The sequence below is a fragment of the Thermobia domestica genome, chromosome 2 (assembly GCF_964235325.1).
Source record: "Thermobia domestica chromosome 2, izTheDome1.hap1.1, whole genome shotgun sequence".
NCBI classification, from domain to species: Eukaryota; Metazoa; Arthropoda; class Insecta; order Zygentoma; family Lepismatidae; genus Thermobia; species Thermobia domestica.
The window spans coordinates 96,072,260-96,086,622 of NC_137455.1; the positions used below are offsets into that span (position 1 = coordinate 96,072,260).

Here is a 14,363-nt window from a genome sequence, read left to right on the forward strand (position 1 = left end):
GTATTGAAATTTCATTTCTTATCTATAATATGAAACGCTGTAAATAGTACTACCTTTCCATAACTGTTCTCTTACTGTATACAACCAAAGGTAGTTTTGTCAAGTTTAACAAAAAGCCCAAAATGAGACTCTTTGAAACAGCTCTTATTTGAAAAACGATACATAATGATCGGTTTTGGTTGTTGCAATGGTCTTGCCAAGAAGATTAATAAAAATTCAGAGTAGCATAACAACAAAAGCTGCTTTATTATATATATATATATATATATATATATATATATATATATATATATATATATATATATATATATATATATATATATATATATATATAATGTGTGTGTGTGTGTAGGGGGCGCCGAATTCTACTTCGCCCCGGGCGCCGAAATCTCTAGCTACGGCTCTGCACTTGAGTCACAGTTGCAACCCCAATGTCTGCCACTCCCCCTTCGTCAGGCCTGGGTACAGTATGTGAGTAATTGCGTAATCAATTATTACACAATCTTCAATCTTTTAATACTTAAGTTCTATCAAATCGATTATTTATTATTATATTGCATGCTTGACTGAAGGGGTCCAGGCAGAAATTCCCGTCCGTCCGTTCGGGCCAGAACGCCACTGATTAGAGCTACTTTCCATTTGTTTGTATCAGCCCGGAAGTATGCTTGGAAGAAAACCTGCATATATCCACTTTAACTTCTTTCCGCCTTTAAATATTTTACTAAGCCTTTTATTTTTTATTTATTTTTTTTTTTCAATATCTCAGTGAACGAATGAGGCATGAAATTATATGTTGACTTCGTACCTTTCGATTCTCCGTCAAAATTGAATTTGCACAAGTTTGAGATCTGTCCATGCATTAAGTATGTACAAGTCTATGCCTACAATATCAAGTGCAAGGCTCACAAGATTGGAGTGTGCCGGTTGTCATTTCGATATATTTATTTATTGTTTGTTCATTCTTCCTATGCATAATTGGTCAGAAGAAATATACGAAACCATGAGAAAAAGCGAAATAAAGATAATGCATTGTGGTGATAGAAACGTAGTTCGATATGTTGAACGTAAATCTTGAATGAATTGTGAGTGATCAACGAAAATGAAATGTGTAAATTATTGATGGTGAATGTTGATATGAATGAATGTTGAAATGGAAACGGAAGAGGATGTTCCGAACGATAGAAATGGAAGTATTGAACGTTTAGATGTCGTGGATCTTGCACCCGAGCCGCTGCATGTAACACCGTTCGATATTATATGTTTGTTGGTATCAATGATCAGTCATGTAGTTGATGTAGGATTTGATATATACCTGGCATACATGTATTTTTCTAAAGATGAAGTATTGCACTTTTCTTTGACGACGTTTTTTATAATATTTCCAGCACTTGTAACCACAGGATTTAGTGTAAGATGGTAAGTAAAATGCCAACATTTTTCGTGGTAAGAATATAGTAAAGCCAATGGCAAAAATTTACTTCAGGTCATTCATTCTATATAGACTTGTGAATAACCTGTTAACTAAATCCGCCATACATAGCCTACAGGCATATTTTTTGATTTGGAGAACCAGAATATTATGCTTAAATTTCTTGTTTTCTTGCTATATTTTCTGTATTTTTTTTATGGTTTAGGTTAGGATAGAATTTTTGAATTTAGGGGAGCCAGAATTCTTTGCTTAAAATTCGCACTTTCTTCCTATAGTTTCTGTTTTTGATAGTTTAGGTTAGGTAGGTAAATTTAGGATAGGTTATTACTTACTAATTATCCTTACGTAACATTAACTCATTTCTCCTGTAAACATGGTGATTTTACCTAATTTTGGCTCCCCAGTTCCCAAACTATCCCAACCTAACTAACTAACTAACTCTATGGCCTATGGAACCCGCAGGTTCAGTGCCGCGTTCACAAAAGCTCTCCACTGACTTCTATCCTTAGCTAATTGCATCCAGTTTCTACTTTGTATTCCTATCTCTGCGAGATCCATCTTAATATTATCCTCCCATCTGCGCCTAGGTCTTCCTAATGGTCGTTTTCCTATGGGTCTTCCAGTCAAGGCTTTGAAAGCGTTTCTACTTTCTTCCATTCTAGCTACATGACCTGCCCACCTAAGCCTCCTAGACTTGACGACCCTAACAATGTTGGGTAAACCGTATAAACTATGTAGTTCCTCGTTATGAAGTTTCCGCCATTCCCCATTCTCGTTCCTCTTGGGTCCGAATATTCTTCTCAGGATCCTGTTCTCAAATACTTTCAGTCTATGTTCTTCCCTCAGAGTAAGTGACCATGTTTCGCAACCATACAGAACAACAGGCATCATTATCGTTTTATATATTTTAAGCTTCAAATTTTTCGACAGAATTCGCGACGACAAGAGATTTTGAACCGAATAGTAACACGAATTCCCTGCTTTTAGTCGACATTTAATTTCTTCGTGAATATGATTTTCATCTGTTAATATTGATCCTAAATATTTGAAAGTATCCACTTTATCAAAAGTATTATTTAATATTTTAACGCCCCCACAATTTGCCGTATTACGGTCCCGACGCACTTCCATGTATTTAGTTTTCTCTGCATTTACTTCTAAACCCATGTCCCTGCAAGCGTTTAATAAGATCTCTGCATTTATTTCTACTGTTCTCCTATCATCCCCTATTAAATTTACATCATCAGCATATGCCATCACCTGGTGAATACCGTTCAACTCTAGGCCCTGGTTGCTATCTTTGATTTTCCTTATAGCGTATTCCAGCACAAAGTTAAATAATAATGGCGACAACGCATCTCCCTGTTTCAGGCCATTTTGGACGTGAAAGCTCGTGGACAAAAATTTTCCTACCCGGACTTTACTTTGAGATTCACTTAAGCATATCTTAATTAATCCAATTAGCTTTCTCGGTATTCCAAGTTCCGTAAGAACGTTGTACAATGTTTCTCTCCTAACCGAGTCGTAAGCCTTTCTAAAATCAATAAATAGCTGATGTACCGGGATATTGTATTCCCACTTTTTTTCGAGTATTTGGCGAATGGTAAATATTTGGTCGATAGTTGATCGATTTCGTCTAAATCCGCACTGATAATCTCCAATAATTTCATCTGCGTATGGGGTCAGTCTTGCTAATAGAATATTTGAAAGGATTTTATAGGATGTTGACAGAAGAGAAATGCCTCGATAATTATTACAGTCAGTTTTGTCGCCTTTCTTGTGAATTGGAACAATGATTGATTCTTTCCACTCTTGTGGCAATTCTTCCTTGTTCCAGATAAGGAGAATGAGTTTGTGTATCTTGTTCCACAATTTTTCGCCTCCAGCTAAAATTAACTCAGCCGGAATTTCATCCACACCCGGAGATTTGTGTTTCTTTAATTTCTTTATAGCGGCTTCTACTTCTATTCGATTGGGTTCTGGAATATACGGTTCTGCGGTGTGTATCTCCTTTTCTCCATGCGCATTAGTTTTTGGCTGCGTGTTCAGCAAATCGTCAAAGAAATCTTTCCATCTATTTAAGAGGCTATCCGTATCAGTGAGAACTGTTCCGTCAGTTTTCTTTAATATATAAGCACGAGGTTGATAGCCTTTCTTAAATTCGCCTATCCCCTTATACATGTCCCGAAAATTTTTATTTTTACTATTATCTTCAAGTTCCTTAATTTTAGCTTTCAAAAAATCGCGTTTCTTTGTTCTAAAAGTTTTGGAAGTTTCCCGCCTGATATCTGCGAAATTTTGTGTAGTTATTTCGTTCGGATTTTGTAGCCACCGTAATTTTGCCTGTTTTCTCTTCTCTGCTAGTTTAATGCATTCTTGGTCGAACCATGGTTTGTTCCTACGTATTTCCGCGTGTCCCAATTTTTCTATTGCTGAACTTTTAATGCTATCTCTAATTTCAATCCAAGTATCCTCAACACTAGTGCATTCCGAGTCTTCTAAAACCGAGAATCTATTCGAAACTTCAATCTGGTATTCCTTTCTTACATGGCTCTCTTCTAATTTCTTTAAATTAAATCTCTTCGTTTTCGGACATTGAATATTACCTTTATTGAACGATAATCTCTCCCGTATTATCGCTACTACCAGGTAGTGATCAGTGTCACAATCAGCCCCTCTAAACGACCGGACGTCAATTATGCTAGATTGTCTTCTTCTATCTACTAAAACGTGATCAATTTGATTATGCGTTTTTCCGTCTGGTGATGTCCAAGTGTATTTATGAACGTCGCGATGTGGGAATTTTGTACTCTTCACGATTAGGTTTTTGGATGTTGCAAAGTTCACGAGTCTAACACCGTTGTCATTACTTTCCTTATGCAAACTTTCGTTCCCTATAATCGGTTTGAAAATATCCTCTCGTCCTACCTTCGCATTGAAATCCCCTAATAGAATCTTCATATGGTATCGCGGGAGTTGATCAAATATCCGTTCCACTTCTTCGTAAAAACTATCCTTTATATCGTCACCCTTATCTTCAGTTGGAGCATGTACATTTAAAACAATAATATCACACCACCGTCCCTTGAGAGTAATAAAAGAAAGTCTGTCAGTAACAAATTCAACCCGTTTAATTGCTGGTAATATTCGTTTGTGAACGAAAAACCCTGTTCCTAACTGGTGATTTTTATTTCCTTCCCCGTAAAAGAACGTAAAATTTCCGGAATTCTCAGATCCATTTCCTTCCCACCTAACTTCCTGAACTCCTACTAGGTCCATCCTGTATTTCTCTAACTCACTCGTAACAGATTTTAACGCGCCTGCTCTATAAAGACTTCTAATATTCCATGTTCCAAATCTCATGTCCATTTTCTTTTGCCGAGGTCGTGCCAAGTTATCAGTCCTTGTCCGAGGCTTTTGTGAATGTTTCTGAATCTATCCCAACCTACATTCCGAAATCTAGATTTCTCTTCTTGAATGCGAATAATTACCTCTGTAAAGGCGTAACTTGACAGAGCCCGCTCCAGTTGGTATTGTTACGCACGCAGGCAGAACAATGATACTGCTTTCAATAATGAAGGTAGACAATTGTATAAATGTTGAAACAAGGAAATCTTTATGCACATACCCACTTTCGGCACTATGCCTGCTCCCTACGGACGCTTCTCCACGTTTTGTAGAATAAGAACGACAGAAACACAGTTGAACTCAAGTGGTGTGTTAGAAATACATTGCAGACGATATAGCCGTTGTTTCTTGCCAGAAATGTAAATTATCTCCGTCCTCCTCAGCATACGCATTTCAAAATCAAGTTATGAGTTGAGATGGTTCAGTGACAAAGCGCTCATCTTCGGTGCGTGAGGTCTATGGTTTGATCTCAGCTCCGGATGGCATTTAGTATTTTCCCCAAATTCATCGACGGCTTCGAAGCTGGTACTATGGCTTTTAGTAAGCGGGATGTAAACGACCTCGTTTATGCGTATACCCACCGTTGCTGGCGCGCCTGCTTCTTACGAAGGCAAACTCTCTCTAACGCTCGGATCCTGCTGCTGCTCTCCTACGCTGACTCGGTTAGTTAGCAGTCGTGCTTTTTAGTAGCTACCTAGCACAGGCTGGTTCGTGTTTTGTACACTGTAGTTTTATGCCGTTATGTCCACATAGTATTTACTTATCACGGTTGCAAATAACAAACGGTAATCACTACCAGGTGATTCGGGGATGAAACTAAATAACAACCGCCAGCTCCCACTAAGTGGAATTTATAGTAGACAAACCCGCGAATGTTCTTTTTTCGGGCTTCTACCATTTCCTCCCACTTTCATAAAAAAAATTAAACCTTTCAGTTTAACATCCCACGTTATGCTCTTTAGATTAAGGGAGACGGATGTTTAAGAGAAGTGAATGATGATGGAAGAATTGGTGTAATGGGAATCTGAGAGCAGACGGGAGTACTCCGAGAAAACCCACGGACACAATGTTGTCCTCCATGAAACTTAGTTTCCGTGGATCGAACCAGTGACCCTATGCATCAGATGTAAGCGCTCTATTACAATGCCCCCCCCTTTATCATTGGATTGTATTGGATTTCACCTTTATTATGCACCTCATTATCCCTGTCTCCCTTAGCCTCGAAGCGTAATCCTGGAACGTTGAAGTAAAAGAACCGAATTATAAAAAGCCAGTCAATTCAAGTTATAACTATTTTCAAAAATCTAGTCTAAGCATATCCACACTGTGGAATTTTATGTAAATAAAATGGGAAATTAAAATACTTTATAAATTGCTTCCCATCTGTGCCCCCCTCCAAGAAAAAATAGCATTTTTGAAAACGCTAAAGAACGTGATCATTTGGTTTTAATGAATTTGTATACTGAATTTCATCTCCCTAACATGAGGAACTCGTGAGATATCTTATTTTGGGTGTAATTTTTAACCGCCTTTCCCGTCTTAGGATGTGTGTTTTAATTAATGTATTAGAAACCCAGCACAACCAAGTGTTCAGAAGTTCATCTTAAACAGTTCACGGTTCAGTTGTTTTCCTAAAGTGATGAGACAGACGGTGGCATGTAGTTTGCGACAACTCGTTTTTGGTGTTGTATACCACGATATTTTCATTGTGGCTTTATCAGATCTCGTTATCGTGAAAATTGACACACACTACACGTGACAGCTAAAGGTTGCCAGACCAGGATTGTTGGATTTTTTCCCAGCTCAGAGTACCCAGTGTTTTTTTGTTCGGAAGGGGGGTGGGGTGATAATCCACATTAAAAACCCACCTCCGAAAATATACTTCAAACTTGGAGTGAAATAATAATCTTTACTTTCTTCAATCGTGTTTCCAAGTACGGTAGATGTCCAGTTTCAGAATTGGCTTAGATCATCACCAGAACAAAATATCATTGGAAAAAGTGTTTATGCATAATTATGTATAACGAATTTTGTTTGCGCTTGATCAAATTCGCTGTAACACTCATCATCATAGGTATTCTGTCCTTATTGGCAGGTCATTTCCCGTAGCTGAGAAGCTTCCGTACTCCAAGGTCCTCCGCAAACCTTTGCGTCTTCATGAATGATCTTTCTGCTTGTACAGGGTTCCCTGATTACAGAAATTGATAATTCAGGCTAGAAATAAGATAGAAATATGAAACTGGTGTTGAATTGTTTACAAACTATAAAAGTTTTTGTCTGTGTTAGGTTTGTTCTGTTTTACCAAGTCTCAATTTTGTTTGTTTTAGGTTTGTAGTACGTAAGTAAGAAGCCCAAGAAGCCATGCCAACCAACCAGGAGAAGGCACAGTGTGTCCTGTGGTACCATGAGACACGATCACCAACCACGGTGCAGAGACAGTTCCAGACAACATTTGGGAGGACTTCACCTGATGTCAAGAGCATTAAAGCCTGGTATGAGAAGTTCAAGAACACAGGGTCGGTTGCTGACCTTCCGAGGTCTGGTCGACCAAGAACCTCAGCAGTCACGCTGGAGGCTGTGCGGCAGTCTTTTCTGAGAAGTCCTAAGAAATCGGTGCGCAGGGCCTCACGTGAATTACAGATGCCAAAAAGCTCTATCCATGACATTTTACAAAAACGTTTATTGTTTCGTGCTTACAAAGTGCAACTCCGTGCCTATCTCGATAGGACATTTCCTGGGCGATGGATTGGTCGTGATGGACCAACAGCTTGGCCTCCACGCTGTCCTGACCTAACCCCATTAGACTTCTTTTTATGGGGTTATGTCAAGGATGAGGTCTACCGAACACGTGTACCAGATCTTGAAACCCTGCAGCAACGAATAACCACAGTCGTTGCATCGATCCCTCCAGTGATGTTGGCTAATGTGTGGTTGGAAATTGAATATCGCCTAGATGTGCTACGTGCTACCAAGGGTGCTCATGTGGAAGTGTACTGATGTGACCAAAACTTTTATAGTTTGTAAATAATTCAACACCAGTTTCATATTTCTATCGTATATCTAGCCTGAGTTATCAATTTCTGTAATCAGGGAAGGACTCCTCGGACACCCTGTATATCGTCCATTAATTGTAGCTCTCTCTTCGCCCGCTCCCTCTCTTTCTGCCACCATACGTTCTAGCACAACCCTTGTGATACGTCTCAGTAATATCTAAAAGTGTTCTTCTCCCCCCCCCCACCACCACCACCATTTCTAACACCCTCTCATTCATTTTGCGCTCAACCCAACTAATTCTCTCCATTTTCCTCCACCAGTGGGACGTAAACCTCAAAGATATCATTTCATGTTTTCCATTTTTCTGCACATCCACATTTCGAAAATTTCCAGTCGTTTTTTTGTAACAGTGTTCAACTGTTAAAATGAAAAGGATTTTGTTTGTGACTGCATAATGGGGAAACGGCTAAACCGTTTGAAATGAATTTTTGGATGTAGTTATAACATACTTCAGACTGGGATATTATCGTGTTACTTTGATTAAAATGCTTATTCTAAAGGAAGGGGATAGCGAGAGGTCAGTATCTACGAGAGAAATTGAGTATCCCACGATCTTGTCAAGTTAAGAATATGAAACTTGGTACATGGATTAAACTCCTCATTAAAAATAGTAGACCCATGTCCCAGCGTTTTTGAGAATCCCCATTTTAAAAAGAGTATTTTCAGTAAGATCTTTCTTTACATTGAAAACGATGTTGCCTGTTGTTTGTAATCGTATCACTGGAAAACCGGTTGAATAGTTTGAAATTGATTTGGGAACATAGTTAGTACGTACCTTAAGCTTTTTCTTCTTTCTTTTGATATTACTTTGATTAAAAGATGCATGCTAATGAAAGTAGAGAGGTTCAAAATACTTGCGTAAAATACGGTATCTCATGAGTACTCAAGTTAGAAGATGAAACTCGGTATATAAAGTTAAATACTTGCGCTGTGCACTCGTTGTGGTAGGATGCCCTTAACATTTCCACCGTCTCTGATCCCGATTTATCGAGCTGTATACAAAACTTGACAGGTAACGCTGCCCCATATTACTCGCCATTATTCCCATTATGCGCTTCTCGCGTATAGATTCAATTCACTGTATGTCTGTTCATTCTCACTGCTGACTATCGACTAGGGCTCCACTGTTGCATAGTTGAGGATTACTTCTTCCCCACCACACAATTGGTTTCCCCTCAAGTAGTTGCGCCAGTCTTATTCATTTCCGGACGGATCCTGTATAAGAAATATAAGTTGCGAGACAACAGTCTGGTAGTTGTGTGGACTTTGTGTATCCTTTGTAATTTTTTTAAAGACCACATAGTAATCATTAAAGTATTTTATCATTACTGGCACCTCACTCACCGCAAATTGAGAAGTTTCCATGCGTTACAGTCCTCAGTTAACTTTTCATTTTGACGTCAAACTCATCCGCTGTAATATCATGTATAAATTATAGTCTTTCTCTTCCTCTCTCTCCTCCGTTGTACTTCTCACGCCTCTCTGAACAAAACTTCTCAAATAATGTTTTTACCAATTTCATTTTTCTTTTTAATTTCGTCTTAACAACACTTCTTGCTTAGTTTTCCATTCGACCTGCTTTTTTTCTTCTCCACATCCACATTTCGAAAGTCTAGTCATGTTCCGTAATGTCTACGTTTGTGCTTCTTATAGCACAATCCTCCTCCTGAGATCAGCAATCGTTCAATTGGTTTGACGCTACAGTCCACTCTCCCTTTCCCGAGCCGGACTTTTTCTCTCCTACATCTTGCATTATGTGGTCCGTATATTTCAGTCGCGGTCTTCCTTTAGCTGTTTTTCCTTTTCCCATTCTCACCATAGCTAATAGGATGATCCCTCCAATCATTCTATCTCTTCTTTTCGAAATATTCTTCAGGAAACTTATCTTTTCTTGTACTATTCCAATACTCTTTCATTTGACTCCTTATTCACCCATTTAATTTTCAATATTCTTCTATAGCACCACATTTCGAAGGCTTTCATTCTCCGTTTTTCCTTTTTTTTTTTTTCCTTCCTGACGTCCATTCAACGCCACATTCCATAAGTATGCTTTCTTCAGCCTTTTCTTGAATATTCTTCTCCTATTTTTAACGCCTTCTTCGGCTGAGCCATTCTGGATTCTGCATCTTGTTTACACCAATTATGCTTGGTATTTAATTCCCTAAGTAACAAAATTCGTGCACCCCTTCCACCAAGTAATCGCCTATTTTGATCTTCATTTTTCTTTTTCCTTGGGCATCTTACAACTTGCTTTTGCTCTTGTTGAACTTCATGTTTGCTTCTAAACAATTGTTGCATTACATTTAAACCTCTCTAACCTTTTGTCATCCTTTACCTACAGCTGTCGTCCGCAAATCTAAGCATGGTATGGCATAATACTCCACACAGGACGTTTGATGTATCTTTCTACAATACATTGTTCAATGATGAAAGAATACTTTTTTTTTTCCTAAAGGCTTCTTTCGCCATGTGTATCCTTGTCTTTATTTCCCGTTCATATGTCATATCTTCACAAACAGTACTGCGTAGATACAGAGAACTTGTCATCTGATGTACTATCCTACCTTCAACTTGTATACTTACCGAGTTGCTTTTATTTTCATCCGATGATCCTTACAGATCTTCCTTTAATTTTCTAACATACTGTTGATTTTCGATCTAATTCTGCAGTAAGATCTATATCACCTGCGAAGTGAATACCTTTAACTAGACGTACCACATTTTTGCCTTCCAAACTAGTCATTATTAGAAGTTTTCTTTCATTCCTTGTGTCGGTGGAAAGTGCGTAACCAACAGAAGAGCTCATTTTATTTGTTTTCTGATGAATGTAGTACTATTGATGGGTAAGAAATAACATACATTTTATATCTACAATGATATATATATATAATATGAACAATATGCCGTGATATGGCACGCTCTCTGCTACTAAATATTGATGTGTATTAAAATTAAGATTACGTATGTAACTGTTAATGTCAAAATACGAAATACAAAAAGTAATATTTCAGAATATTGCAATGAGAATAGGATACACAAAAAAGGAGCAAAAATGTCATTCAAAACGAGAACAAAATGTAAATCGGCGGAATAAAAACCATCAAACCGGGACTATCCTGGTCAAAACAGGACGTATGATAATTCTACCTATAACTCGTCTTCCTTGTACTTAAATACTGTCGTCCTCGATTAAACTCTCCTTTCATATTTCTTAACACCCCTGCCGAATTTTCCTTCCAATTTTGCTTGCTTCTGTCGCGTCATCACCTATTCTAACTCTTATTTGTTGGTTCATTTACAAGTTACATCGTAGTCCTTCGGTTTTCTTCGTTACAGCAGGCTGTGATAAATTAATATCTGTAAAACCGCCGTAACCATATGGAAGTCAAAGTTTGGAAAGTTTTCTGAAATGAAACAAAAGGAAATTACAGTTAGCGCATAAAAGAAAATACAAAATTAAAACCAAGAAAGAAGTGTCAAAGTTGAAATCAACTAGAGTAATATTGCTTAATTATAGGAAAGAAAGGTGTAGGTGTTAAAGTATGAATATTGCACATAGTAGTTTTTAAATATACAAAATGACTAAATTGAAATATTTTGCTTTCGGAGTGCACAAGCAATATTTATTTTAGACAGTTTTGCAAACCCCATGAAACAGATTAAATCAACTAACAGCAACTAAACATAAGGATGTAGGTAAAGAAGTTACGGCAACAGGTTTGTTTACAGAAAATAAACTAATGTAATCATATACTAATCGCGAATGGAAGTTGGGGTACACCGTAAAATCTTGAGTTTCAAACTGGGTACTCAGACCACAGTTTAGTAACGATAACTTGAACTAAATTAGATCTTCTGTACTGGTAGTCTTTTGAAATTGTTCATTTACTTTAACAATGTGTATAATTCTAATGCAGTGATTTTACCTGTACAGTTGTGTTCTATTTGTTCTGAAGTGACTCTTAAAATATTCACAAGTATGTAAGATCAGTACAGTGTCTTTGTATTAGATGTCCTCCGTGGATGAGTCAGTTGACTCGTCGCCTTTACAATCAAGGGCTCCTCGGTTCGAGTCCAAGTGGAGGACAATTTCTGTCGGGTACAAATCGAGTAATGGTTCGGATCCTAGGACCGTCCTTCTTAACCCCTCCCTTATTTCTATCCGTATGTAATGTAATGAAATAATGTGTTGATTTTTTTTTCCTTCGGCTAAGCCATTCTGGATTTTACATCATGTTTACCCTTATTATTACTTTTTGTTTTACTCCAACCAAATCTGTTTCAACCAAAGAAAAAAACTTGTTTTTGCAATAAAAACAATGATTTTTGTCAACCCTGTATGTGTATACAAGAACTCTTGATTAACCTACATTATATATGATATAAATGAGGTGGGTTTTTATATTAAGGGCAGAGTGATGTGGACCAATTGAATTCAAAATTTCTAGTTCATTCTCACCCTGAGCCACTGCAGTGTGGAATAATTAAATTTTTGAACACAGATTGTGGATCTTGTTGGCATTTTTAAACTTAAGTTTTGAGTACTAGTATTGGGAAACAGCACAGGTTATAAAACCGTGAAATTTAAAGCTATAAAATATCACTACTACAGAAGAAGATATTTAGAGTCTAAATAAAGGCAATGAAATGATAGCATAGATTATTAAGAGGGACATTGAACAGCATTACTTTAAAAACTATATACATTATTTCTGCAGTGAAGGAAATTGATTTAAAAAAAAAATAGTTCTTCAAGTAACGAAAAAAAAAGAAAACTTTAATGGATACGCACTGAAGATGGGAAAACTTGTTACTGAAAGTTTTTACGTTCGGATTGCTATTTGGGTGCTAGAATTGCTACTTGGAGTACTCAGCTTTTTGTTTTGTTTGATATATATTATCTTCGTTAAGTAAATGTATAAATTGTTTACTGACTTTGTGGGTTTTTGATTCACTTTTGAAATTTGTAATTTATCAACGTTATTGAGATATCTTTGGTTTAATAAGTTATTAATCTTAAACGTACGTTATATCAATATGTAATAAATCATTTAAAATAATGTTGATGTTACAGGTACATTGCTGACAAAAATGAACCATCTGCTGTGAAATCGAAAAGATGGAAGTGGACAATGCGGTTAATTATACTTCTACTTCAGTTAGCACCAATTTTGAGGTGAGTGCATGCAGTTTTGAGATTTAAATTGTATTCACTATATTATGGTTATTTTTATATGCTTATAGTGAATTATAGTTTGGTTTAAACCGGTTGTTACTTGGTAATTTCACGGCCATTCCTGGCAACTTCCTGATCATATAACAGGTGCCTAAAACTGCTGATTTTTTTAGATGATATTTTTCTATCTGTTCCAATTGTATCAAAGTGCTTTCAGGGATAGGGATGCGCACGAGACGAGTCGAGACAGAATTTTCCTGACAAAATTCGAGTCGAGACACGGATCTTCCAATAGAGAAATATACATTTTTCGAGTCGAGACATCGCTTTTAGAGCACATTTTCGAGACGAGACAGTTTCAAATCTCTCGTGGGCATCCCTATTCAGGGACAATAGTTTTAGCTGAAATACTTATTAGTCTTACTGTTACTTTTAAGATATTTCCGTATCTTTTAAATTTCGTCTGCCGAGTCTTTATGTTTCTTAATTTTTGTACTAAAGGTTGTATGTATGCTATAAATAAGTGACACTACTACATTTATGAAAATTACTTCTCTGTTTATTTTATTCATGATAGTAATATCCAGTCTCTTTGCAAGTATCGTTACACCTTTGGTTTCTCGATCTCAGTATAGTTCTTATTTATTGTTTTCAAGTCCTGAATATGGCTGCTGTTTGTATTATTGTTTGGTATTGATGGTAAACTCCAATGCTTGATGGATGTTATATCCTGACCAGGATAGCAGTGCGGTTTTGGAAGGATGGCGCTGCTGTTGTGTTTACATCAGTTTCTTGGCAAGCACGGTGGGACAGGGGAGCGGAGAGTTTCACTCTGCAGTGTATCCAACGGCTTTTAAAAGTTTCAGTTTGGATGTTATGCATAGCTTAATCTCTTTCCGCTTTATAAAGAACGCCGTAAGTTATGTGGTTGTAGTAAACCATTCTTGCAGTAATGCAGATGTATCGTGAATAGTGATATATGAATGGAAATTACCAATTTAAGAACAACATAGCACAATTGACAATTCAGTGAGCTTCTACCGTGTATTAAGCTGATTGTGTAAAAATTGATTACGTTTTATTCGATGCCATTATAAAACATGAGCAACCTGTAAAACGCTGCTCGCTAGCTTGTTCGCAAGTTAATATGGAGGGGGTATTCTTGTTGCAGTAGTTTTTTTGCTTGTTACTTAAGATGTTCTGCAAGTAACTTCAATAACTTTTGAAACTGATTGTCTTAACTTGAGCCAGGGGCGGATCCAGACTGAATGTTTGGGGGGGGGTCGTTCGAAGTCA

The 14,363-nt window shown here is 37.3% G+C and overlaps 1 protein-coding gene across 1 annotated transcript in view; it reads left to right on the top strand.

Moving 5' to 3' along the window:
- The first annotated feature begins 838 nt into the window (after positions 1 to 838).
- LOC145674242 (XK-related protein 6-like) overlaps positions 839 to 14,363 on the top strand; it is a 31,609-nt gene continuing 18,084 nt past the window's right edge. Inside the window, exons 1-2 of the mRNA XM_081744079.1 lie at positions 839 to 1,416; positions 12,966 to 13,067. Coding sequence (XP_081600205.1) covers positions 1,139 to 1,416; positions 12,966 to 13,067 — 380 coding nt within the window. The 5' untranslated portion in view covers positions 839 to 1,138. The remainder of the gene's footprint in view (positions 1,417 to 12,965; positions 13,068 to 14,363) is intronic.